Raw genomic sequence first — 25,712 nt, forward strand, 5'->3', positions numbered from 1 at the left:
TTGGGACTCAGCAATTTTATTGTTTGTAAAAGTCTGTATTGTGTGCATAGAAAGACTGCAAAATAAAACTGAAAAGAAACCATTACAATAATGTTTTGTGCAACCCACTCTAGCTAATAAATATTATGCTTATCCAAATATAAATATAACCCAGAAATGTCACCTAGCAGAGCAATATTGCTGCTCCTTAATAGCAATGTCCTCCTGCTCAGCAGACCCCTGGTTCCTTCAAGGATGGTGGGGCCAATGAGCCAGAAGTTGAACTTTGTGAGCCTGCAGCACCCCTGTCACAGTGTGGGAAGATGTATGAGGCAGGAACTGATACCTTGCCCATATCCATATGCCTGAAAAGATATTCTAGCTCCTAAAAGCTACCCCAGAACAAGGAGTCTGAAAAATACCAAAAATTAAGCCTCCATCTATGAAGAAATAGTTTGACACAGGATATGTGAGATCATGGGATTACATTATTTCCTTGTTCCATTTTTGTTGGCAAACATATTTGAACCTGACTTCTGTAATGACAGGAGGTTGCTGCTGAAAGTTTGCACTTCAGAGTTTTTGTAAGGTGCTGTCGTGTAAGGTTTCCTCGTGTTCTCACCTGCCCAAACAGAGAAGCATCAAAAATACACATTGCATATCTGCACATATAATCTGTGAGCCCTCCTGACTTCCCTAGTGATTGTTAATGCTTAGCAAAAATTCCTGATCTTATTTACAAATTCTGCAGGACACCAACACCCACACATTTGGGTTTGAAGTCAGTTATGTCAAAACAATGTCTCTGTCTTGCAGTGAAACTACAGATTTCAATTGAAATACCAGGAGATGGATTTTGTTTATACCTTCTGTTGTCACCACATGATGTGGAACTCCTTGAGGAGGAAGAACCCAGGCACTCCATTCACACTGGACTTTTTTTTTTGGTCAGTCCCTTTGTTCACAGAAGAGATGGAAAAGTCTTTACTTGTGATGATTCAGTTACTTTTTAAAGTATGAGAAAATTCTTCTCATGATCACTGGTGCACTGAGCACATACTCTGCATGTTTTCTCCTCATGGCTCCCTCCTGAGCCCTCTGGCCCCTTCCTTCCAAACATACCAGGAGCAGATTCCCGTACCTTTCACAGGTAATCAGATCCTGGGACTCTGTCTTGTCCTGAACTGGGAACACATAACACTCTGCACTGCTCAGTCCTCCATACTTTGTTCAAAGAAATTGGGTGGAGGTCACACATTAATCTTCTGATGTAGAAAGACTGAAGAAAAAAATCAATATAAACATTCAGCTTTGACTTCCCCCCTCCAAGAATGTCTTCATTTGCATTAGAGTCCCATTTTCCCACTCACTGTACAATGCAATTTGAGAGAATTTCAAGACTCTTCAGCACATTGCTTTTTCTCTTCCTCCCTTACAGACTCCCAGCACACACAGACACCTCTTCCATTTACCAGGCATCCAAATCCTGTTCCTATTATGCCACAGCTGCAGGGAAAATCATGCAAAGGGAAAACAAAAGCACCTTGAAATACCAGCATCAGAAATGCAGTCACTGGATCCAGCCTGCTTCGGTGTCTCCCAGGCTTATTCCTGTTCAGAGCTTTCAGGTCCAGCCCACTCTGAATTAGAGAGCCAGGGAAATGTCTAAACATTCCTCCTCAGTTAAAGACAGCTTTTTATTTTTTCCCCTTCAGGGAAGGCCTTCATTTGGGGGTTCCCAGAAATGTTGGATCTCTTAATTTTGAGGCTGTCTTTTCAGGAGAAACACCCTTGCTGGACTGTGTGGTTCAGGACTCCATGCTCAATAGTCATTTCTGGTTTCAAGATGCAAACCACACTCTTGGCCAAACCAAAGCTTGTGTCTGTCTAGGCTCTGGAAGACCTGGGGATATCTTGTCTGTCTGGAAGTACCAGCCTCTGTCCTCTCCTTCTCCCCAGGCATATGGCAAGTGTTTATGGTGAGAGGATTCCTGTTAATGCTTTGTGTGGGGAAAATCCAGCCTTTGCTCTTCTCAGGACTCTCTCAGCTGTGCTGAGCACACAGTGTCACAATTACACATCAAACTCAGAGATTTCACTCAGCTGAAACAGCAGAAGAGAAAAGGATGGCCGCTCGTCTTTTGCCTGAGCAAGGGAGAGAAGAGAGAGGAAGAACATTAATGTCAGCTGGAGAGGAATGGCAAGGTTAGCAAGGAAAACCTTGGGAAGAAACTGAGAATTAACACAAATACGATCTATCACCATAGAGAAAACGCCAGTGGAAGAACCAGCTTCCTTCTGTGCAATGTTTCTTTTCTATTACCAGTGAATTTGGCTTGGTGGACACTAAGTACCTTGTAATGGCTTGGCTGTCATTGTTACCACCGTTAGAACTCAGCCCCACAGATCCACAGCTTTCTTAAGAAGGAAACTGCTGAATTAACTTGAATTAAGTGCACCACATGGGCTTCTCAGTGAAGTCAAATAAAAGGCAGAAAGCCCAGAGTTTGCTTGCTAGTGCAGATGAAAGCTACAGTGCTTCACCTCCAGGATTTTATCTTGTGTTAGCATGTGGAGCGTACACATCTCTCTCCTCCTTAAAGCCAAGGGGAAGGGAGTTCTTGTCTTTGGGAAATAGGGCTCTCCACTACAATACTCACCATCCTCCAGCAGTGGCTCATCACCTCATAAATCGCCTTGGAGGCCAGCTTGGGTTTGTAGAGCCGAAATCCTGCGTTGATTTCTTCCACCACTTCTGCATTGGTGCGATTCTCATAGGGGATTTTACCTTCACTGAAGACCTCCCACATCAGCACTCCTAAAGCAAATGGATGGGGAAAAAAGTCACAAAGAGGCAAATAAAATCTTCAGCAGGCCCAGGGCCACCTTCCACCTTCTCTTTTCTGCAGTTCAGTATTGGTGCCAGTTACTTGGAAAAGCATTTTCACTTGGATTCTCAGTAGACATCTGAAAAACCAGGCCCTAACACAGCTGTACAATTCGAGGATGTCAGCCAGGCTCTCTGGTGCTCTCTGAATGCATGGTGCTCTCTGAAGCATCTCCCTGGTGAGTTTGTGAAGGGCTTGAGCACCCAGCTCCTGCTGTGCTGCTCATAGCTCACCTCAGGAGTGCACAGCTTCAGCCACAGCAGAAGCCAGCAAAGGGCAAGGGAAACACAGAATTCACAGGCACAGAGTAGCAAAGGCTATAATCCTGCATGATTTACTGCTGGCCCCAGGGCTGAGTGGCACCCCATTGACTGTGAGCTGTGCACAGCACACTGCCCCATTCACTGTGTGGGCTGGAGAGGGGCCAGGCCCATGAGTGTGCCAGATCCACAGCCAGGGGACAGCCTTTGTTATGGCTTGGGGGGAAAAACACACAGCGGTGCTCTTATCTGTGAGGGTCCAGAAGGGAGACCAAAGAACAATGCATTGGGGAGCAGGAAACGAGGTGAGAAGTGCGAGCAGTGAAATAACATTTTCAGATCAGCATAAAGCAAATGGAGTCAGCAGAGCAAATTTGGAAGGGCAGAGGGTTTGAGTGAGGCATCAGTGCCCCGGGACTGACATGCAGAGAGATGGAATGCCTAAAATGTCTTCCCTCTCTCCCTCCCTCTCTCCCTCTCTCCCCTTCTCCTCTCCTTCCCTCCCCTTCTCCTCCCCTTCTCCTCTCCTTCTCCTCTCCTCTCCTTTAGCTTTTCTTTAATTTCTTTCACTTAAATGATTTTGGCTTGCTTTTCTAAGCCATTATTCAGGCAAAACACCCTTGGAGTCTGGAGGATGCAGTGTTAAGGAGAGTTTACTTGAGGACTGAGCCCCTGTTTTTCTGAGCTGGGGTTTGTTGGGTCTTCTCCATTTTGACAAGAGTTTCTTACCGAATGACCAAACGTCAGATTTGGTGCTATAGTTGCTGTAGGAGAAAACCTCTGGGGCAGACCACTTGACTGGAAACTTGGTACCCGTAGAGCTGGTGTACTGATCATCCAGGACAATCCTGGGAGAGGAAAAGAAGGGGGAATGCTGAGTCACCCCCATCCTGTGAGAACCCTGCAGGGACCGTGCGCAGCCTCGGCGGCTTTACCTCGACATGCCGAAGTCGGACACTTTGACCACGTGGGATTCCCCCACCAGGCAGTTCCTGGCAGCCTGCAAGAAAACAAGGTGGAAAGGCAGCAGGTCAGAGCTAATCAGAGCTAAAACACTCTCACAGCCTCTCAGGGGCTTTTATCCTGGCAGGGCAGATAATGCTTAAAAAAGGAGCATCAAAGTGACATTGTGCCTTACAAAGAGGACAGAATCCTGAGCTTCTCATGCTTTCTGGACATTTTGCAGCATGATCCTATTGCCAGAAAAGCTGTTCAACTGTCAGTCTGACTTGCAGGCCCTTGTTGCCCAGAAAGGGCAGAGCAAGACCCTAAAATATCCACAGCTACTCACAGTCATTGCATGCCTAGTGAAACTGCAGCAGTGACTGATGGAGCATTCCTGAAAACCACTCAATTAAAAGTATTTTATCATCAAAGCATGTTTATACGTGACTTATGCTAGAACAGGTCTTTTTGTCATCTTCACTGATTTTAGACATGAAGAGTGGTCAGTACGGTGGCTCTTGAGGAGCAAAAGAATACACTCTGGAAAAAAGACAAAATTTCTAGGCTTGTTTCTTCTCTCCCAAACACAATTAAGGGGGAATAGATTGATCAGTGCTCCAGGGCTTTTTTTTTTTTTTTTTTTTTTCCCCTCTAAAGTATTTGTGCTGTTTTTGCAATAAGGGCAGATACAGGATCCCCTATAAACTGAGAGGCAGGAGGAGTGTGGAAGCTGAAATTAAGGAAGGAAGAAAGCAGAGGAAAAAGCCCATCTGGAGCAGAGAAAAAGCCCACGTGGGACCAACATACCAGGTCTCTGTGGATGACAGAGTTTTGTTCCAGATAAGCCATTCCTTCACACACATCCAGGCACATCCCCAGCAGGGTTTCCTTGGAGAAGCTGCCCCTCTGGCTCCTGAGGTAGTCGGACAAGCAGCCGTTCTCCATGAACTCGAACACCAGGCAGATGGGAGCATCCTCAAAGCACACACCATAAAGCTGGACTAGCTTGGGGTGAGACAGCTTCCTGTGGGATAGGGAGGGAAGGTGGGAAAGAAATAGGCTCAGTGCCTGCTATCTTCACAGCAAGTGTGTTAGATATAGCTACTTATGCCACAGTGCTGCATCCTGCTCATTGCAAAGGCCACCTTTGCAGATGTGTAGACCGAGGACTAAGTGTCATCCCATTTTAATGGTCATGGCCACGAAAAAATCAAACCAATCAAACAAAAACAAAATCAATTTCTGTCTGTCTTGACAGGAGGCAAATGCAAAAAAAATGCAAACAAAGTCAATAAAACAAAAGACATATTCAGTTGTGCAAAGCAAAACATTTTACAGGTAAGGCTTTTCAATAAAATTACCCTTAAGTTTTACATTATTTTTTTCTGAGAAAAACCACTTTACTCTCCAAAAGGCACCATCAATTATCCTTGCATTCCTGAACAGCAGAGATCTGGAAGACCACTCCAGACATTGGTAGACTTGGAAGCACAGTAATTCACCTACACTTTGAATTGCCTTCCTTTGTAGCCACCAGAGTTCACCAGTCTCTCCATTTACTGCTTAGATACATAGCAGATAGTCCAAGTTTGAATTCCCTATTCATATTCCTGACTTTGGTCCAGTGTTACGAATCCCACAAAAAGGGTGTGATTGCCTTGGTGAATCTACCACTTACATCAAGACTTTGGCTTCCTCGATGAAATCCTCCTCTGACATTGCTCCTTCACGGATGGTCTTTATGGCTACTTTGGTCTTGTCCAGCAAGTAGCCCAGGTAGACCACCCCAAACTGACCACTGCCAATCTCCTGCACACGGGTGAGCTCAGAGGCATTAATGACCAGTTTTCCTGTTGATTGCAAGGGAGAAAGAGTAGGGATCAAGCAGTAGAATGCCAAACAAAAAGCTTTTGTGGATTAAACACTGAGGCAGGATTCCAAGTGAGACTTTCTGGCTCTCCTTCAAATTGCCTGTCTGACATTTGGTAGCTCATTTGACTAGACCCTGCTGCAGGTCATGTTCAAGGGTAGGAACAACAACATCCCCTTTCTCCCCACTTTGTCCTGCCTATCCAGTTCTTCAGGGAGGATTGTTTCTACCATGCATATGTGCAGTACTCAGCACAACATGGAGTTGGAGTTTCTTTGAAGTCTCCAAGAATTACAGTAAAAATGATACCGGCAAATTTTTATTGACGACGATATTCAAATGAAGGCATCTTTCAGGAGGGACTCGGCTTTCACCAAATTATTCTACACTCCCATTTCCATCCCCTTTGTTCAACATTCATTTTAGTATTTAATGTTGACTTCACTGAGCCCCTGGGGCTCTCATCACCTCCCTCAAAGCACTGCACAATCAGTTCAGTCATTTATCAACAGCCATGACAAAGATGGCAATCTGGTGAACAGTGCAGTGACCTGAACGAAGCTATTTATTGTGGCTGTAATCACATGAATATTCATCAGTATCCATGGGGATGTGCAGGATCACCCAGCTAACCAGCCAGGAGTGGGATTCCCATGTAGAGAGAACCTTACCATAGCTGAGCCCTGCGGTGATCGGGGCCTTTCTCCTCCAAGAAGAGACCGCGTATCGCAGCCGCGTCACGAGACCTGGGGACATGGGGACAGGAGGGTTCCCATTACTGCCATGGGGAGCGGGGCTGCCACCACCCCAGAGGGCAGCTTGGACTCTGGAAGCAGATTTATTGCACTGAGTTCTCAGCTCCACTTGAGGGCAGCTGAACCTCTGTGCAGGCTCTGGTTTCCTGCCGGTGAGAAGGAAGTCCAGTTCTGAGCACTTTCAGCTTATTTCCCGTTTTCACATCCAGAGCTTTGAGTCTCTATTAACTCTGTTGAATTTCCAAATGGTACTTTGTATTCATAGGGTATTTTTGAAGCTCAGTGTTTCCCTTTGTACTCCTGGACTGTGGGGATGGGAGTCACCATGTCTGGCTATGGATCCTGGCCATGTCCTTGACTTTGTGTCAAATCAAGGCCCAGGGATAGATCACCTCAGGAAGGACCTGGCAGTGGTGATATCCCCCCAGGGCTCTCTATAATATGTCACTATGACATCTGTGGTCAGCCTTAGAAGGACAATCAGAGTGAGGATGTAATGCTGGAAGCTGGAAGCTGGACTGAAATGGTCATTTCAGAATAAGTGGGAGAAAAGGTGATGCCATTTAACACTTCATTGTAAGGACAGAGGGCTTGGGAGCCCTCCTCAATTCAAAACAGTCACCTGGCAAACCAGCAACTTCTCTGTTCAGCATCAGCTTCACTGACCTGCTGCGTTGTGCTGGTGGTAGTTGATGAGGTCGGGGATGGAGTCAAACACGTGCTTTTCTGCCAAGTAGTATCGCTTGGGAAAGTCGGTTGTCTCATTGATGTGATAATGCTTTATAACAGGATTGTTGTCCGTGCTGAAAAAGAGGAGGTTTTCTTTGAGAGAAAATAGCTTGCAGCAAAAAGACAGGGATCTGGGGTATAAACAGAAACAAGTGAGCAAAGGGGAGAACCTTCCCCCAGAATGAACGGGGGAGGAGCAAGGAGTGAGCTGCAGTTGCTAATGAAGTCTGTGTACTTGCATGTCCTCCCTCTCACTCGCAGATGGTCTCATCTCGAGAGAAAGGCTGAGGTTTCCTGATAAGAGAAGGTTGAGTACTAAGTTTGTCTGCCTCTTCTTTGTGAAACACGACTTTCTGCCCCATCACTGAAACCCTTTCACTTGCCTTGCTCTACCCACCTCTGATGAGTCCAGCACACAGCCCTTGTTGATCCTACTGACACTTCAGGGGACAGTGTCATCAGAATGACAACCCCAGTGATGTCCAAGGGACTATTTATAGGCACATATTTAGATGCAGGGAGAAGTGGAGCCTTTAATACACTTTGGGACTGGCAGCTGACTCTTCTGCCTTTTTTGGAAGTGTTTTCCCTCTATCATTTTCATGAGCCTTCTGCTCTCTCGTTTTAATGCCAAAACAACTATACAGAGATTACACACTCATAGAAGCCATTTCATTGATGTAATTGATGTGAAAAGCTGCTGAGCTCAGCTGTACCTTAATGCTTTGGTGAAAACAGAGACTGTGTACATGCCAGGCTGCCTCGAATCTCTCACCATGAAGGCCCCTTCCCTACCCTGGAACAGGAGCAAAGGAGAGAAAACTGGTTAGAGACATAATGGAAAAAAAAAAAAAAAGAAGCAGACTGGGGGCAAAGCTGTGCTTATTTCAGCCCTGTCATGAGGATGTGCTAAACATATAGGAGAAAAAAGAGCCATCACCCCACTGACAGAGCTTGGTGTGTTCCATGCACAGCTCTGGTGGCTGGCCAGGGCCTGCGGGTCTCTCTTGGGTGGTTTGTGCTTTCAGCTCAGCTTCCTCTCGGAGCTCTCAGAGGAAATGAGACTTAGGCTCCTGTGCTGAGTACGTGTGGGTGTGGGTGTGCCTCTCTGTCCCTCCAAGTCTCTCCTCTGGAAATTCTGAATCCATTGACTGCCCTCAGCCCTATCTGACAGAACACATGTTCAATGAAACGTGTGGCCAAATGGAAAGGCAAACCCCTCTGAGTGCTCCCCATGGAGTGAGCAGCCACAGAACAAATCACAGCTTATCCAACACCAGAGAATCCATATGGGAGTGTAGGAACAATAATTTACCCATGTACCACAAATTGGAAAACCCTGGACATGATCCTGCCCTTTCATAGGCACACCAGGCATCCAGTATCTAAACATAAATGGGTAAGAAAGCAGTCCTCCTGCACTCTGGCACTCACAAAACCTTTCTTTTTTAACTTTTCACTGTAATTGTCTTCTACTCGTCTGAATGCTAAAATGCCTCACAGGGCATGATCCCACTGGCCCAGATGGATCAGATGGCAAAGGAGAATTCACATCACAGTTTGGCTGGAATGTGCTGTACTGACCTATATATTGGTAATAAACCCCACATTTTTTCTTCTGTTTGCAGAAAAAGAAGCTTTTCATCCGGCATCCCAAGTGCCTGACTTTTTTCATCCGCTCCTCCTTTGCTTTACACTGTAGGTTTCCTCCATTTTATGTCTCCTACCCACCCACAACACTCCATGCAGAGCTAATCCACCAAGTGCACCCTGCCTGGGCCTCTTTCCCTAGAGGTTTGATCAGCTCCAGGTGAACACAGAGGCTGAGCTGCTCCTGCATCCCCTGGGTATGAGCTGCTGGCTCTCAGTGTGCAGCTCTGCCCAGGTGGGATCAGCCTGCTGAGCTGTGAACTTCCCAGGTTTGGCTCTTCAGTGTCTGCACAACATCTGCTGCATCTGCACCACACAATATCTGGCACAGGGAAGCTCTAAAAAAGCTCTCTCTGCTGCTGTAGAAGCATTTGATTATGCACAGTGAGGGCTTTAGGACTGGAGGTGGGCAAGTTTTGGAGGCAGCATCCTGCCCAAGTTATATTAAGCTCGATTCTTGCCCGTCTGTTCTCACTTCTGACCAAGGCTGGCCAAAGATCACTCACAAACCTGGCCAGATTTCTGGGGGGAGCTGTGAGGTTTGCAAGGCTTTGAACCAGAAGTCTCTGCAGCCACATGGGGGTAGTTACCACAGAAGAGTTGTACTGGTAGGACCGAAAGAAAAAATAAGACCACTAAACCATGTGGGGACATGTCCTGTAGTAATTTATACAAGAATTTTTAAAACCATACAAAAATGCTCTTATTTCCATAAAATGCTACTGTTGCAAGAAGGAACACTTTATTTGTGTTTATTAACAGGGCCACCTGTTAATGTAAGAGCTGATTTAAAAATTAGGGTTGTGTTTGTGTGGAAAATTTGAACAAGAAGCTTATTCTTTGTATTTTCAGTACAGTCTTCACTGGAAAACTCTGGCTCAACTGCAAAATTAAAGATGTGTGCTTACATGCACACACACACACAAAATTAAAATTACAAAACCCACAGCCATACTTTTGGCTTTCACCCAAAGTACTTCAGCACAAGATTGGTTAGATTTTCAGAGAACTACTGGCATGCACAGACCTCCTGCAGAGACAGAAAAGATGAGCTAAAATCACAGTTTCCAGCTGGCACAGTGGTCTGAAGCAGTGTTTTCCAGCAGCCCCAGTCACTGGGTGTGTTTGGATGGCACAGCTCCATCCATGCTCAGCTAACAGTGGAGATAAGGGGGGTGTGCTGGTGGTCCTTTATCTCACATCACACACTAAGGACACAAACACAGCAGGGACCCAGGGTTCATCTCTTTTACACAAAGCAGCCCTCGCAGGCTTCATTTGTCGTTAATTAATTATTGTTTCCCATCTACCCCATGCATAACACTGGTTTACCTCATCCCTGAGCAGTGTTTCTGCTTTGCTTCTGCTGATGTTCTTATTGTACCACCTGAAAACATCAAAAGACTCCGAGTCAGCATTTCTAGGCCAGGAAAGTTTCTGCTGAAAAGCTTCTGAATGGAGCATCCCCAGGGTGGAATGTGAAGTAGGGTGGGGGCATTTGAGACTTGTAGCCTCAAATCCAGGGCACTCAGAGGTACAAGAAAAACACAGGCACAACTTACTCATACATTTGCAGATTCTCGGGTGATTTTTCCACCAGGTAGCTGCTGGGCACGTAGCCCTCATGCCTGTTGAGAGGCAAGACAAGTGTGAGTGTGCTGACAGACAGGATTTTCTCTGCATCTGTAGGAGTCAGCCTTGAAAGCTTTGCCTGCTCATTGCATGATAAAAGTGCTGGTGGTTATGTATTGAGTAGGGTTACTGGAGAAGAAAACAACTGATTGCGCCTCTAAAATTGCAGAGTTTCACAATTTTCCCCCCTATGTATCACTGCAAATATCACTCTGAACTAAGGACTGTTTATTGTTGTAAAATTAACTTTCAGATCCTTTTTTCCAGCTGCCTGAAGCAACAGCAAGGGGAAGAAAGTTACCCTAAATAACTTTCCATCACTTTTTCCTTGTGAATCAGAGGATGCTTCACGAAAGTTAAACAAGAGGCCAGCATGTATGTTAATGGAAGAACAAACTGGAATTAGAAGGGATTTGTACATAGGCTGTTGAAAGGGGACTTACCCATTCTTATCTTGAATCAGCCACCAATGTTCCTCAGAGCTGTCAATCACATAATATTCCTCGTTGTATTGTAACGTCAGCTCCTGCGGGTTCTGGGCTTCATAGTCATATATGGCCATGACCACGGCTTCCTTTGGGTCTAGCAACAATTTCTGCACAAATTAGGCAAAAGGCTTATTATATTCATATTCATATTCATATTCATAAAAAGCAATGGCATGCTCTCTAAAGTGGTATTTTCCTGGCAGCACTGGTGTCCCCTGGGCTCAAAGGCCCCAAAGCACGCCAGAGCATCCAGTGGGGTGTGGTGGCAGCATGAGCATCTTTGGCACTTTCAAACAATGAATTTCATATAAAAAATTTCAGTTGCACAGAAAACACGCAGGGAATGTTATCACAGGTGAAATTCTAGATCACTGCACTGTGGTGAACATTAATAAGGACATACTCCCCACAGGTAGTTAATCACTCAGGGCAGGACACTAAGGACAGCCTCACTGCACTCACCCAGTTATCTTCAGGAGTGGGAGGAAGAGGCTTCTTTGAGGCTGAAAAGAAATCAAGAAAGATAATTTGAATTAGGTGAGGGCAAAACCAAGGGAGAAGCCACCAATGTAATGAAATGATAGAGGTGATACAAACTCTCTGAACAGGGAGCTTTGGACTTTGAGACCAAGAAGTGCCAACTACACAGTGAATCTCAGCAGGGCTTGGAAATTGGGGTACAGATTACTTGAGGAATCAGGGTGAAAACCACAAGGTAGATGTTTCTTTGGTGAAGAATGATTGACCACTTGTGTTCATTTTCAGGAGACAAAGTAAAGATTATGCTTGGCCATTGAAACCATAGAGGAAATATGGTTTGGTCAAAATAGGACAAACACAGTTGAACACATTTATCTCAAGAAAATTGTGGCTTATTGACTGACCACAGTTGATCAAGTTCTTAGTTCTCCATCTCATCCCAAAACCAGCACCAAGCATCACACAGAGGAAAATGTGAATTCAAGAAAAGAGAATGCCACATACAGTAAAAGATAAGCCAGAACACCTCAAGAAGCCAGGAACATGTCTCTTTATGGAAATGTAGCATCATAATTTTTCATGTTCTGTACAAGAGAGATTAAATCCTTTACTTTTGCTAGGAATAAATATTTTCGAGGTCAGGATGGTCTTAACAAGTCCCTTACCATTTTTGGTGGGGTCATACACCACACAGCCAGCTGCCATCTTCTCTGTCTGAGCACAGCATCTCCACTTGCCATCTAACCAAAAATCTGGATGACACTTCAAAGCCAAACTGTTGTTGTATCTTGTTTCTGGAAAACATTAGGGGAAGAAAAAGAAGGGGGAAAATTAATTTATTTGCATCCACATTAGTTCTAAAAGTCATCTAGAACTAAATGGAAATAGTCTGATCTTTAAAGAAGCTTCTTGTTATTTTCAAATGAAGCTTTGGTGAACATTATCAACCTCCTCCATTAATGTTTTCCTTTCTCCCAAAAGGATTGAATGCCACCAGTGATGTGGAGTAATAGACTTCCTGCTGGTGACAGCCCCTCTGCTGTGGTAGAACAGAATCCTACTCTCTTTAAAATGACGAAACACCAAAACCAGAGAAGGAGGGTCACATAAAAAGAAATAAAACCCAGCAGGCCATATATTGATTATTCCCAGGACACTTGCTGGTTTGCCTTGGTGTCCAGAAGAAGCTGTACAAGCTGGCATTCACCAGCACCAAACATTTTTTGCACATTTAAATACCAGTCTTGAATGTCTGTGTGAGCGATTGCAGTCCTTCTTTTTGAAGCTCAGGCTCTCTATCTGTAATAAAAATTTCCCTGAAAGAACAAAAACAATTCTGCAGGACTATTCAAGACTATTCAAATTGTCCAAGGGAGGGGACAGTCTCCAACTGTTGAATGAGAAGAGGTAATAAAGTAGAAGCTTGGAGTAGGGGAATAACTGATTGCAAGAGTCAGTGCATGAACTTCACAATATCTCCATCAGGCACAATGTTTTCAGAGGGAACAATAGGGCAGCAGTGCTGTAAAACAGAAAAAAGCTATGACAGAAGCCTGGTGCAGTTTTTATGTAACTAATTGACACCTTCCTCACGTCAAGCACTCTGCTTGTCTCTGCCCCCAGTGTTGGTTACTGCAGCTCCGTCCGAGTGAACCACAGCACAACGCTGGAGGTGAACAGGAAATGAAAGCTACCCGCAAAAATGTTCCCTAATATTCATGGTTCTCTAAAAAGGTTGTCACCTAACCAAAAAAGTCTATTAATAAGAGCCGAAAATTCTTTTGTGTAGAAAAGGTTATTTAAAAAAATTAGCCATAGGAAAATCCTTGTCTATTCCTGAATAAGAAACCTCAAATTACAGTAACTTATTAAGAGTTTATTCTAGAAAGACACAAATCATAGCAAGATCCCAGAATGGGTCAGGCTGGCAGGGACCACAGTGGGTCACCTATTCCAGCCTCCCTGCTCAAGCAGGGTAGTCCCAGAGCACATGGCTCAGGACTGTGTCCAGATGGTTCTGGAATGTCCCCAAGGAGGAAGACCTCACACCCTCTCTGGGCAATCCATGCTCAGTCACTGCACAGGGAAGTTCTTCCTCATGTTCAGGTGGAACTTCCTGGGCATCATTTCTGCCCATTGCCTCTTGTCCCAATGCTTGGCACCACCAAGCAGAGCCTGGTCCATCCTCTGAAACCTCCCTGCAGACACTGGCAGACATTAAGGCACCCAAATAAACCATTCCACGTCCAAATTTCTGCTGAAAACACACCCACCCGATTTACAAGCAATTCGATTTTATAACCCACTACCACTTTGCCTGCTGAGAAGGGAGACACTGACTCCTCTTGCACATTTTCTCTGCATTGTTTGTGAGAAAACTGGTCAGACATAAGCACCTCCCACAATTAGGTGGGCACAGGGGTTTTTTACCTTCCTTCAGCGTGAGGACCCATCTCTGCCGGCTCTCGCGGTTGGGGGCAAACACGTAGAGGATGTAGCTGTCATGGACAATCTGGAGAGGGGGACAAAGAAAGGAGCCAGCCATGAGAAGCAGTCCCAGATACACTGCTCACAAGGGAGGCACCAGAGGTAAAGAGGCAGCAGCCCTCTTACCAGCAAGTTATGTGCCAAATGATGATGTGGGGAAGTGGAGTAGCAGGGACTGTTCAGAAGCATCTCTTAACCTCACTGACTTTTGCTTATTTAAATTGGAGTAGTAGCTCTGATAAAGAACCCAGTGTTGGGTTCATTAACAACTGCACAGTGAAGGAAATGTTATTGAAATACAAAATGATGTGATACCTCTCTTAGTATGGTCAACAGACAGACTCACCTGGAAAGGGTATTTGTACTGACAGGGAATGATGATGTCACTTTTCACAATTTCCACACATTTAATCCTGGAAAGTTCCACAGAACCCTTCAAAGTCCTTTTTTTCTAAAAGACAGAGAAAAGCACTTGGTTGATGCTAATGATTGTGGATTAAGTGAATAATTAGACCAGACTGTTGTGTCTGTGGGAGATTTAGTTTTAATGGAGCAGAAGCAAATTAACTGATTATGTAAGACATTTAAAAGTATAAAGAATAATTCTTATATATAGCACCTCTATATGGATTCACATACGCATACATATGTTTCAAATCAGCACATGGATTCTTAGAGAACCAGTCAAAACCTTTGGTTGAAGTTCAGCTTTTACTTTTTTTTATTCCAGCAAAATGAAATCCCTTTTTAACCAAAAAGAACTGCTTTCATTAAATGTTCAGTTTACTAACACCCCTGTTTCATATTGAAAAGATATAAACCAATAAATATTTTATTTTAAAAAGTTTGGGCACCAAGAATTTCAAAACTAGTCATTTCATCCAAAATGGACATTTTTACTGCATCTGTTTTCCAAAAAAACTACAACATTTCTCTGTTTTTGTTTTGTCTGGCTTTTCAGCTAGGAAAAAACAACAGGGAATTTTGAAATAAATATTATCCTCAAGAACTTGCCAACAAAGCTGTTTCTCTGGCATCCTCTGCTGCACTTCTGTTCACGGTATACCAGGTACACAAATAGCAGTATGGGCAGTGGGGAGAGAGTAAAAAGAACAGACATTCAAGTATCCCAGCTTCCTTGGTGTACCCTAATCCCTGTGGGATCCTCATCCTATGGCTCCATGGCCAGTGGCACTCAGCTTTTGCAAGAGAGAGGTGAGGGCAGCTGGTGAAACTGGAGCTGAGGCTCAGCCTCTGGTGCTTCTGCAGGATCCACTACAGACGAGTTTGCTCTTCAGAGCGAGCTGGTTTCCTGTTTTGATTCATTTTCAGTAGGGATTAAACACTAGCTGTCCCCCAGCTCAGCTTTGGAACAGCATGACGGAAATCAGTGAGATTTAACAACACCAAAACACTGCAAAGCTTCTGTTTTCCAAACACTGTCAGTAGGAGAGAGCCTAAACTTCAGCTGCTGTGTTGTACCTGCCACAGGTTATCACTCAGAGACACAGCAAGACCTTGGCTTCTGACCCTCCCTTGGACCCCAACTCTTTGTGTCTTACACCCTCCAGCTCCCTCTTGCCCCTTGTTCCCTCTGTCACCACCACCCTGCAGCTCTGCCCCGCTGGCAGCAGCCGTCCCCACCGCTGTGCCAACCCCCCTGCTGCTCCTCTGCCACCTTGCAGAGTTAAACTCAGCATAAACCAGGGCAGCAGCTGACACCTCTGCAGATGGGGGGAGGTTTGCCACAGAGCACTGTCAGACAGCCTCAAAAAAGAGAGGCCCCAAGACTCCTCAAGCCTCATTCTTGCACGACTGGCTGGGTATTTTGCCTTTGTATAATTGGAGTTGAGGCAAAAGAGGGAAATTATTACAGTGTGGTCTCACACTGCTCTTGCTGGCCTTTGCTGGTGCGTTTGGGGTTTGTATTTGTATTTGCTTGCAGTTTAACCAGTGTCTCTGGATTTACTGCCAGGACTGTCTCAAGTAGACAACATCTGCCTGTGTAGTTCTATGGGGTGTGGGATTCTTCTAAATCAATAAACCCAAGGCTTTAAAGCACCCCTAAATTTAAATACCAATTAACTCTCAAGAGTGCTGGCAAGCCTTAGAAGGCCTTACTGCACCCCATTTTCACCATCTATTTCCTTTCATTCTTATCTATTCACTTCTTTCTTTCAGACTTGGCTTCCTCTGTCTCTTCTGCAAAACCTCCTCTATCATTTGTTCTACCCCTGGGACTTCTACCCTTTTGATGAGACACAAAGCCATTTATATCCTATAAAAACCTTCAATTTTGCTAGCGCTGAACCCTCCTTCATCTCATTCCTTTGAAGTCCCGGGGTTTACCCACATGCATTCTTCCCCTGAGGCTTCAGCAAGCGATGCTGTGCCAGGCACAGGCTCTGCTCTTTCCCTGCAGACTGGTTTTCTGGAGTCTGCTGAAACACAGGGTCCAGCCTTCTCAAGGAGCTTTGTGCAGTTGTCCTGCAGCTCTCATGACCCACTGTGTTCCTTTTAATCACACAATTCAGCAACGGAAGCTCCTCATAATCTCATGTTGCAGCACAACATCGGGGTGTGTCTCACAGCCGGAGCATTGCCCAGCAGATCCTCAGCAGATGGGACCCTGCTGATAGAAAGCAATTACAGTCCTCTAGCAGGACAAACAACTGGAATTACCACTCACAAACCAGAAATTACCCAGAAACTGGGCTGGAAACTAAACATATCCCTGGTTTTGTGATGTTTGACTGCACTTTAATCCAACAAAAGCAACAGGGCCATTTGGAAGGGAGGGGAGAGGAAAAGCCTCTTAAAAATGGACTCTAAAAAACCTCAGAGACTTGTTCCTAAAAGGGCGAGACAAAACATGCTGACAGATCTCTATTTGTTGTTTTCAGTCTGTTGTTTTTCAGTCTACTATAACTGGGTAGATGTTTTAGCTGCTTGGTCAGTAAAAGCATCAGTGGTCTTACTGTGTGCCATGTGAGGAAAGAACCAGGGCAGGCTGCTGTCCCATGAGGAGAAGCATAATGTGCTGCAGATCAGCCCATCCTGCTTGCTTTCTTTTGGTCCATTATTTGCAATATATCTGTCCTGGGAACCACTCTGAAAGGAGCCAGGTGCATCACAAGCCAAATGCATTGATGTCTTCATCTTTGGGACTCCACCTCCTCTTGCCTCACAGCTCCAGCAGCTCTTTCATTGACTAATCCTTTGGTTTGTCTCTCCTGCATAAACCAGATGACTCTGGTGGTCCCTGATTGTTTTAGATGCTGGGACAACTGACCATGGTACAAGGGACACAGCCCTACCCTGCAACACAAGGAGGCATCTCCCTGTGCCTGCTCAAGGAATGACCTGCCTGGACTCTACCGTGTGCTAAAACCAACCACCAGCACTGCTGCTCACCCAAAAAATGAATTACTTTCCTCCAGCTCAGGTCTGGGGCAGGGGAAGGGATGTGGAGCTCATGGTGAGAGGGCAGGGAGCCATCAGTGGCCCCTGCCAATGACACAGGTCACTGAATCACACTTCCAGACCATGGCTCTGCACCCTCAGGCTTCACAAAGGTCTGAGATCTCGTGAGATCTGGGGCTGAAAAGCTCTGCACTGTTTGGGCTTGGTGGGTGCTTACAGGTTTTGCTGAGCCCCGCTGTGTTAATCAAAGGTGTAGCCACCAGTGCTGGGAGCAGGGGGAAGGGAGAGGGGCCAAATGCTGGGGAGAGGAGAGGCAGGGGGGGCCTATCTCAAGGAGCAGAGGAGGAGACCAAAGGCAGCTTTTTCTGGCAGGAAGGCAGCACCCTGTGCCTCATGAAGCTGCCTTGGTTCAAGTTGCATTACAACTTTTATCTTTTCTTTTGTTCTGGTGAGGGGAAAACCAAGCCATTAAGATTCATGTGGCCCCAATCTCCTCAGCAGCAGTCCCTACCGAGGGCTGTCCACGCTGCAGCTTGGCTTTCCTTGCCCAGAGGTGTTTGTGTTCACCTTCTGCCTCCCTGCACCTCACCCCCTGTGCCTCCCTTCCTGTGCAGTGCTGGCAATGCCTCCTTCGTAGGAGGGTAGGGGAAAGCTGATTTATAGCTGGGGTGGAGCAAGGTAGGAGATTCCAGTCCTCAGCAGGCTCGACCACAAGAACATTTCCATCAATGAAAGCATTTACTGACCTTCTCTGTACCATCAGGGGTTTTTTTTTTTGGTAAGAATCTGAGCCAAACTTCATTCCCTGTTTTCACTGATTGCCTTGAATAAAACGAGCAATTCTTAATTGGTGATTTAGTAGATGAAGGATCTTTGCTTTGACCCTGTGTCACCTGTTCCCTGTCCCTCTGCTCTAGCTGGGCTTGGTGTTCAGCCTGGACAGAGGCAGCAGCCGATTTTGAGGGTTGTGAAAGGTGGAACTCCCCATGGCAGAGAGCTCAACTGGCTTGGTGACCTTCAGCCTTTTAAACGAGTGACGTGCTCCTGACCTCTCAAGGACTTTTCTTCAGACCTTGCTGAGCTTCTGAAAGAATTTGGAAAGGAATTTCTTGATGTAGAAATAGTAACGAGAAGCTTATGAGATATCACTGGAACAAGACGGAATTATTTTTAATGGTAGATCTCCTGCTAAAGTATTTTTCCACCAACCAAAAGACTTGAGCTTGAACTTGAGCTTGAACCTCCTTGAACACTGTGTGGACACAATTACTTTCTATCTCTTATCATATTCCTTATCTGTGGAATGTGGAAGGACATCAAGGACTGTTGGATGCTGGATTCATAGCAACTTTGCCTGGACGCTATCTTCGATCGGTATTTAGGGCATTTTCTCGTTAGGAACACTGATAGTTTCAGGGTTTATGGGAAATAAAACTGTAACCAATTTTTAAATGAAATCTGAAAACTAATGAGCAAATTGATTTTCAAAAGAAAATTGTAAGGGATTTTGCATTTTCTGTCATGCTAACTGTTCTAAAGGAAAATTGGAGAATCCCATTGCTAATAATGGGATTTTCTGTAGAATTCTGGCTGTTGTGTTTTAATACCTCCAATGTATTTTGTTATATTTGATATTCAAATCCCTAAATGTGTCTGCTTGTCTTACCTGTCCATCGTGGTTATTTTGTCCTTCAACTTGAACTAAAAGAATAACTATTTTTTTTTTTTTACTGCTGTTTTCACATCTAAAGAACATGAAGGTGTTTTAGGGGTGGGCACACCCTGGATGCAGAGTGTACAAAATTGTGTTAAATAACAAAACCATCTGCAACTGGTGCTTAAGATGCCTCCATTCAACTATTTACTATCGTTACACAGTCCTACAGACCCAATCCAGCCTTGTTTTTCCACCAAATCCAATTCCAAAGTTCCCTTTGGCTCAGGTCTTGTGAGAGATGGTTATCAGAGTGCACAGCCCTAGTATCAGCACAAGTGGTTGGACAAGAAAATCAATGCCATCATCAAGAAACAGAAGGGGGGGAAAAAAGGAAGATTCTTGGCTTTCAAATGAGCTTTTTAATATGATGGAAATAAGTCTTTTATGTTACATAAAAGCACATGGAACAGCTCCTGAATACCATATTAGTTTCTTCAAAGCTATTCTTGACTCCAGCAAAGACTGGGAGCAGTGGATTGCAGTGAATGAAGGATTCAGTGAAAGAAAAGAAGCTAAATTAAATCAACTATATGACAACACTTTTTAAAGAAAAAAAAAATTTAAGCTTTAAGGCCAAAATTAAAATTCAGCCAGAAAGGATGAAAGAGTATAAAGCAACAGGCAGGCATTACAATAAAATAAGTTACAATGTTGATTACAATATAAAGCAAAGTCAAAGGCACTGGGAGCAAAAGATGGCCACAACAGAGAAGTCTAATAAAAGGTAACTATTAGAAAACCTCATATTTATAGTTGTATATTCAAATTAGGAGGCATTCCTTCCCTCTTAGAGATATAAAAGAAAACATGGGTTGAAGATTTTGCTACACCCTCCTCAATGTTCTCTAACAGAAGCAAGATTTGAGCTTTGTAATTTAAACAAAATGGAAGTATTGGACATCTGCTGCGGAAACATTGCTCAGAAGGAATTTTAAAAAATTTTCTTCAAAAACTGAAGGCTAATAAATAGATAAAAAAGGACCTAGTAGGAGCAGAACTGGGCAAGTAGAAAATCATTATAATCATATTCTGGAAGATAACATTATTTATTCCAGGAAAAAGGAGCTATTTTTATTACCCCACTTTACCACACGCTTGTGTAGTTAGAAAGGCCACAGACACCAGACACAGAGAACCTGCATTTCGCTCAAGGCAATCCTGTCTAGACAATATCACCACCCTGAATCAGGATGCTGCTGCAGGAGTCGTGAATGAGAATGGCAGTAGATGGGAACTTTGCAAATATCCACACAAACATTGGATAAGATCATCGGAATAGGCTGCCGGAAGATGTGGAATCTCTGTCCTTGGCTTGGAAGCAGTGGCCAGTCAATGTTACAGACAACTTGTTCTGGTGTTGGTGGCAGTCCTGCTCTGAGTGTTGATCTTATCCTGGCAAGAAGTCTGACTAAAGGAATTTAAGAAGTGCTCTCCAACCAGCATTACCATGATTCTGCGATTTCACAATAGAAAGGAGGCTCATTGTGACAAGCAATATCAACGTCATCCTCCCTCAACTCCAATGATACAATCTGGATTATTAAAAATTCATGTTAAGTTTTCAGAGATTTACTAGACATTAAGGCACAGGTTTGTACTTTGCCTCCATCTTATTTAGGGTTGCATTGATTTTATTACATAAAAATTCATTGAAATGGGTGATGCAGGCAGATGCCAAGCCTGACTTCTTTGTGGGTGATATGTGTATTATTAATAAATTAGTTGGAGATATGCACCAGAAAACAAATGGTATTGCATATTCTGGCAAGCAAACAGTACTAGTTAATAAATACATGACAAGTTATGAAGAATGGCATATCTAGTCAGATGTATTTCTTTGGAAGGTAATCTTTAAAACCATAACTAAATTCCCTTTAGGTGAGGACTGCAGCTTCATGACTGCTAAGGTATTCAGAAGACACAAAGCAATGAGAAATGGTATGAATGGCCACCCTAACTAACAAGAATACCAGAATGGAGATCTTCAGAAGAAAAGTTTTAGTCTGTTTGCATTGGAATCTTGGGGAGAAAACCAAGTCTTTCCATGGCAGGATGGACAAGTCGGATTCTGTGTAAGAATAATCAAGGTGAAAAGGACTGGCCTGAGGAGCAAAGCACTGCTTTTGTTCCCGTGGGTAGCTGGACTGCTGCAAGCAACCCAACGTGTAGATAATGCTACAGAGCAGCTGGAGCATTTCTGGGATGCTGATAAAAGTCTTTTCAGCCAAGTTTATTCATTTGTTCTCATGTAGCAAGAGACTGAAAGCAGATTTCAAGTCATGCTAAGTGCCATCTTTGCCATCTTTATATGTGAGTATCAAAGATCTGAATGAAAGAGCCCAGGACAAGGCTGGCTCATTCTATGTGACCTCCTGGGCATCTGACCAGTGTAGGAAGAATTGTGCTGATGTAAATGAAAAGAGAACTTGGCCTTTTCTGGGTGAGCATTTCATTGCTGCCTGTATAAGCTGGACTAATAATAGCCCACAAGTGCATGAAGATATAAAATTTCAAAATATTTATGTGCCTGAGGGATTTACCAAGAACCATAAGCTGTTGGGTGAAGGGGATACAGATAACTCAGCAGTTTAAATACTTTTTCTGAGTCTAAGTAAGGACATTTGAAACTCTGTCCCAGACACCTCCCCAAAAGGATTCACTTCTCTGCTGCTTTTGCAGTGCAGCAGGTGTACCCTGAGAGTATCACAGTGTCTGTGTTATCCATTATTGTGGAGAGGATCAAACTCATTGAAATAGTTAAAATTATTACTCCCATGAGCTTGTTTACTCACATGTACCATAGCTACAAAGTCAGACCCTGAAACAAATAATTTTTGCCTGTGGAATTGATTTGCATGTTATAATAAAGGCACTTCTGATGTCTTTTAGCCGAGACGGGGGCTGAATATCAGCTGTGCCTGTTATCAGGGCTTTGCTTTATGTTAAGACAGCCCTGCATTGTGCACTGCATAATGAATTCCAGAAAACACAGCTTCTTATTGTTGACAGTTATTGGGGGCTCATTCTCCTAATGAGACATGTAAATGTCTTTCATTAACATTAAGGGCGACTGTGTGCTTGGCCCCTGAGGAGAACAGTGCTCTCTGTCAGCTGTGGCAGAAAGATGAAAATTACAATGAAAATGCCATTACAGTTATTGCAAAAAATCTGCCTTTAAGATGTCAATTGTCTGGACAGCTTTGGGTATCATTTGCAGAATTATCCCTGTACCCTCTTGGCCTGCTTATTTCCTTGTTTTGGACTGATACAATAAATTCTTAAATGTCTTTTTATACCCATGATTTAAAAATACAGAGGAAGGAACTGGGTGTTAGAGCCTGTTAAATACAGGCAGAACATGCAGACCAGGGCTTAACACATAAGTGTGTACTTTACTTTAAGTCATCCAACTGAAATCAGTGGGACTTCTCAAACTTTCAAGCAGTTCAGTAGTTGTTTTACCTGACTTTATGCCTGGGCTGTTGTTACTGACTGACCAAGGACTGGAGAGGTGAGTACTGTACATCACGAAACTCTTGAGTACAGGAATCCACCAGACAGGTTTGTAAGGGGTTCTTGAAGAAACTCATTGAAAACTCTTACAGAAAACATCCCCAGAGATTTTCCTTAAAAAATACATGCTTTAAAAGCCCAGACATTTTCTGGGCCTGTCCATCTGTCAGTCCATATAGCACCTGTGGATGCTCCCCATCCCTGCAGCCAGCTGGCAGAGAACAGCGATGTCCCTAAACCTCCAGAGCAGGGCCACATGCAAACTGCAATGGTGACAGCCTGTGCTGACCCCTGCCAGCTCCAGAAATGACCTGAGAGAGTCCCTGTGGAGCAGAGCCAAGCCTGTGCCAGGGACTGCACCACAGAACGAGCACCACAGATCATCGATTTCAACACCTGCACATGGTCCCTGGTCCTCGTGCTCTCCTGGGAATGGCACAGCCCATGTGCTGGGCAGGGATGGTTGGAATCCTCCCTCCACGGGCTGTGAACTCAGGTGCTGTGGCTTCCCTCCATTCTGAGCACAAAACAAGATGGTTCTTGCACGGGCTGCCCTACTGTTTCCTCTCCAGAACAGCAATGACCTGACCATGCAGAGGTCTCACCAGGATGCTCTAATTTTGATTACCGAAGAGGCTAATGATTGATTGGCTCTGGGAGTATTTCACAGGACAAATTCTTTTCTCTCTACTTTGTGTGAAATTCTTTTCATGTAACTATCTGATTTTGACAGTTTGCATGAGAAAAAATCAGCATTTCATGAAGAATCAGCCCTGTGATCACAAATGTACGCACACCCCCTCAAATGTGCACAAGGTTCTAAAGTTGCACATGTGTTTACCTACACGTCCACACATATATAATATGTGCATGTTTAAAATATATAATATATATGATTAAGTGGATAATACACCAAACCCTCATCTCACCTAAATGACCTTTTGGAAGACTAGGTGGGAAATTTTCCAAAAACACAGTGTGTGAAGTCTATGCCCCACTGAAAGGCACTGAGTCAAATTTTCCAAACTATTTCAGTCACTAAAAATGCTGACAAAACACCTACTGCAAAAGTATCTAGGCAGAGTGTATGTTGAGTTAATCTCAAGTCCACCAACTCAGAAAGCACCAAGAAAATCTAGTTGTGAAGATTTCTCTAAACACCTACAGCAAAATCATTTAGATGCTTTTCAGAATTCAACCCTGAATAATTGAGTGGAACAGTTAAAATGGAATTTAAAATCTTCATACAATGGTATTTGAAAAATAGTTTGGAGAACAGACAAAGAGAGTCTCAAACCATATACAGTCACAGTATCCAGCAATGAACAGTGCCCTGTTTAAAATGGAGGTGAGAAAAACATGGACTATAAAACAAAAGCAAGAAAAACATTTCATTGGGCATATTTGAGAGGACTAACACACAGCTAAAAATTACTGGTAACCTTCAAAGCTGGTTTATAACCCCGAATAGGTTGTGATAAAATACGATGGCACATCATACTTTTCTTGTTGGGTTCTGTTTCTACTTAATTTTCTGCAACTGAGCAAGATCAGATGGTCTGAAGTTGCGAGTGCAGGATCCAAGGCAGCACAGTCCCAGTTCTGCTCTGCCTACAGGAACAGTGCCTAAACATAATGGATTAACAGCACATTCAGTGACTGTTGGAAAACAAGCAAGATTATTTACGACCGTAACGAGGCTCAGCAAACATCCAGCTAAATAGAAGGAAGTAATTCTCACTTCACTAGAGCAATAAACACAATGGGGTGCACAGATTGACTTCTAATTTTCTTCATATTTAGCAAATCAGCAAAATGCAAACTTAGGGAAACAAAGCCTGCCCTGAGCCTGGTTCTCATCATCACAGCCCATCTGAAGCTAGCTCCAAAGACTACACGTTACATGTGGCAGCTGAATTTATTTTAAAATGGAAGACGGATCTCGTACCAGCCATCAGCCTGATGCCCTGAAGAAAAGAATGAGAGTGAAGATCTGTGGATTACTTTTTCACAGATAGAATCAGGGTACACTTGTGACCTTCACAATAAGCCTCTCCAGGTCACCCACTGTGAAGCGCCACGCACAGGATCACAGCTCTTACACACACTGGTTATAACAGCCCGTGCCAAATTCCTACAACAAAACTAGATCCTTCCTATAAATTGGCAAAGTAGTCTTATTCCTCCATTCACACCAAATGCCCACTGATCAGAAGCTCTAAATGACCCATTTGACCTATTTTCAGTGCATGGTGCTGTTGAAAGGACCAGAAAAGTTAACAAAATTTAACATAGATACCCCTCCAACCATTAGCATCCTTCCCTCCCTTTAAGAAATTTCATCCTTCCTTCCATTACTCTGAGAGAGAAAAGGACTGACGTACCCCGTGGCGATGTTCGTAGTAAGCCAGCTTGGATTTGGTCAAGACAAAGAAGCGCACTTTAAAGTTGGAGGGTGAAGTTCTTCTCTTCTGCTGGGATTTCTTGATCAGCAGTTCCTCCAGGAGCACACAGTTATTCATGGCTGAGCCAAGAATGTTTGTCTCCCAGGACATGGGAAGTCTATGCTGTGTGCCCCGTCAAAGAAAGAAACACGAGAAAGAAGAGAAGACAGTTAATTAAAAAAAAAAAAGTGTTCAAGAGGCGGTGTAGGTGCTTTGAGATTTATCTTCCCATCTACAGCAAAGCTTCCTTTCTGCCAGACCATAACCACATCCTCTCTGAAGTCATAAAACAAACAGCACATGTTGAAATATACGCTAAGGTAAATGTTGTGGAAAAAAATAACACTTGAGGGACGTGCAGTAGATGTGAATCAATGATTAAGGATTAATTAAAGGGGCATGGCATGATTAAGCATCTCTCTCCTACTCGCTCATCTGGTAAATACAGTTAG

At 44.0% G+C, this 25,712-nt stretch overlaps 1 protein-coding gene across 1 annotated transcript; it reads right to left on the reverse strand.

Annotated features, from left to right (window-relative positions):
- Window positions 1-25,506, reverse strand: LOC121658170 (tyrosine-protein kinase ITK/TSK-like). The gene is made up of 17 exons (XM_042014728.1): window positions 25,201-25,506; window positions 14,510-14,614; window positions 14,107-14,188; window positions 12,342-12,470; window positions 11,659-11,699; window positions 11,152-11,303; window positions 10,639-10,704; window positions 10,409-10,463; window positions 8,143-8,222; window positions 7,364-7,500; window positions 6,614-6,688; window positions 5,751-5,922; window positions 4,880-5,096; window positions 4,063-4,127; window positions 3,857-3,975; window positions 2,640-2,797; window positions 1-2,124 (listed from the first exon to the last, which is right to left on the reverse strand). Exons 1-17 carry the CDS (start codon window positions 25,369-25,371, stop codon window positions 2,053-2,055), a joined length of 1,896 nt encoding a protein of 631 aa, XP_041870662.1. The 5' UTR covers window positions 25,372-25,506; the 3' UTR covers window positions 1-2,052.
- Between the last annotated feature and the right edge of the window lie 206 nt (window positions 25,507-25,712).

This window comes from Corvus kubaryi, unplaced genomic scaffold (assembly GCF_017639235.1).
Source record: "Corvus kubaryi isolate FWS band 111438036 unplaced genomic scaffold, C.kubaryi_AGA036_p1.0 split2-37374, whole genome shotgun sequence".
NCBI classification, from domain to species: Eukaryota; Metazoa; Chordata; class Aves; order Passeriformes; family Corvidae; genus Corvus; species Corvus kubaryi.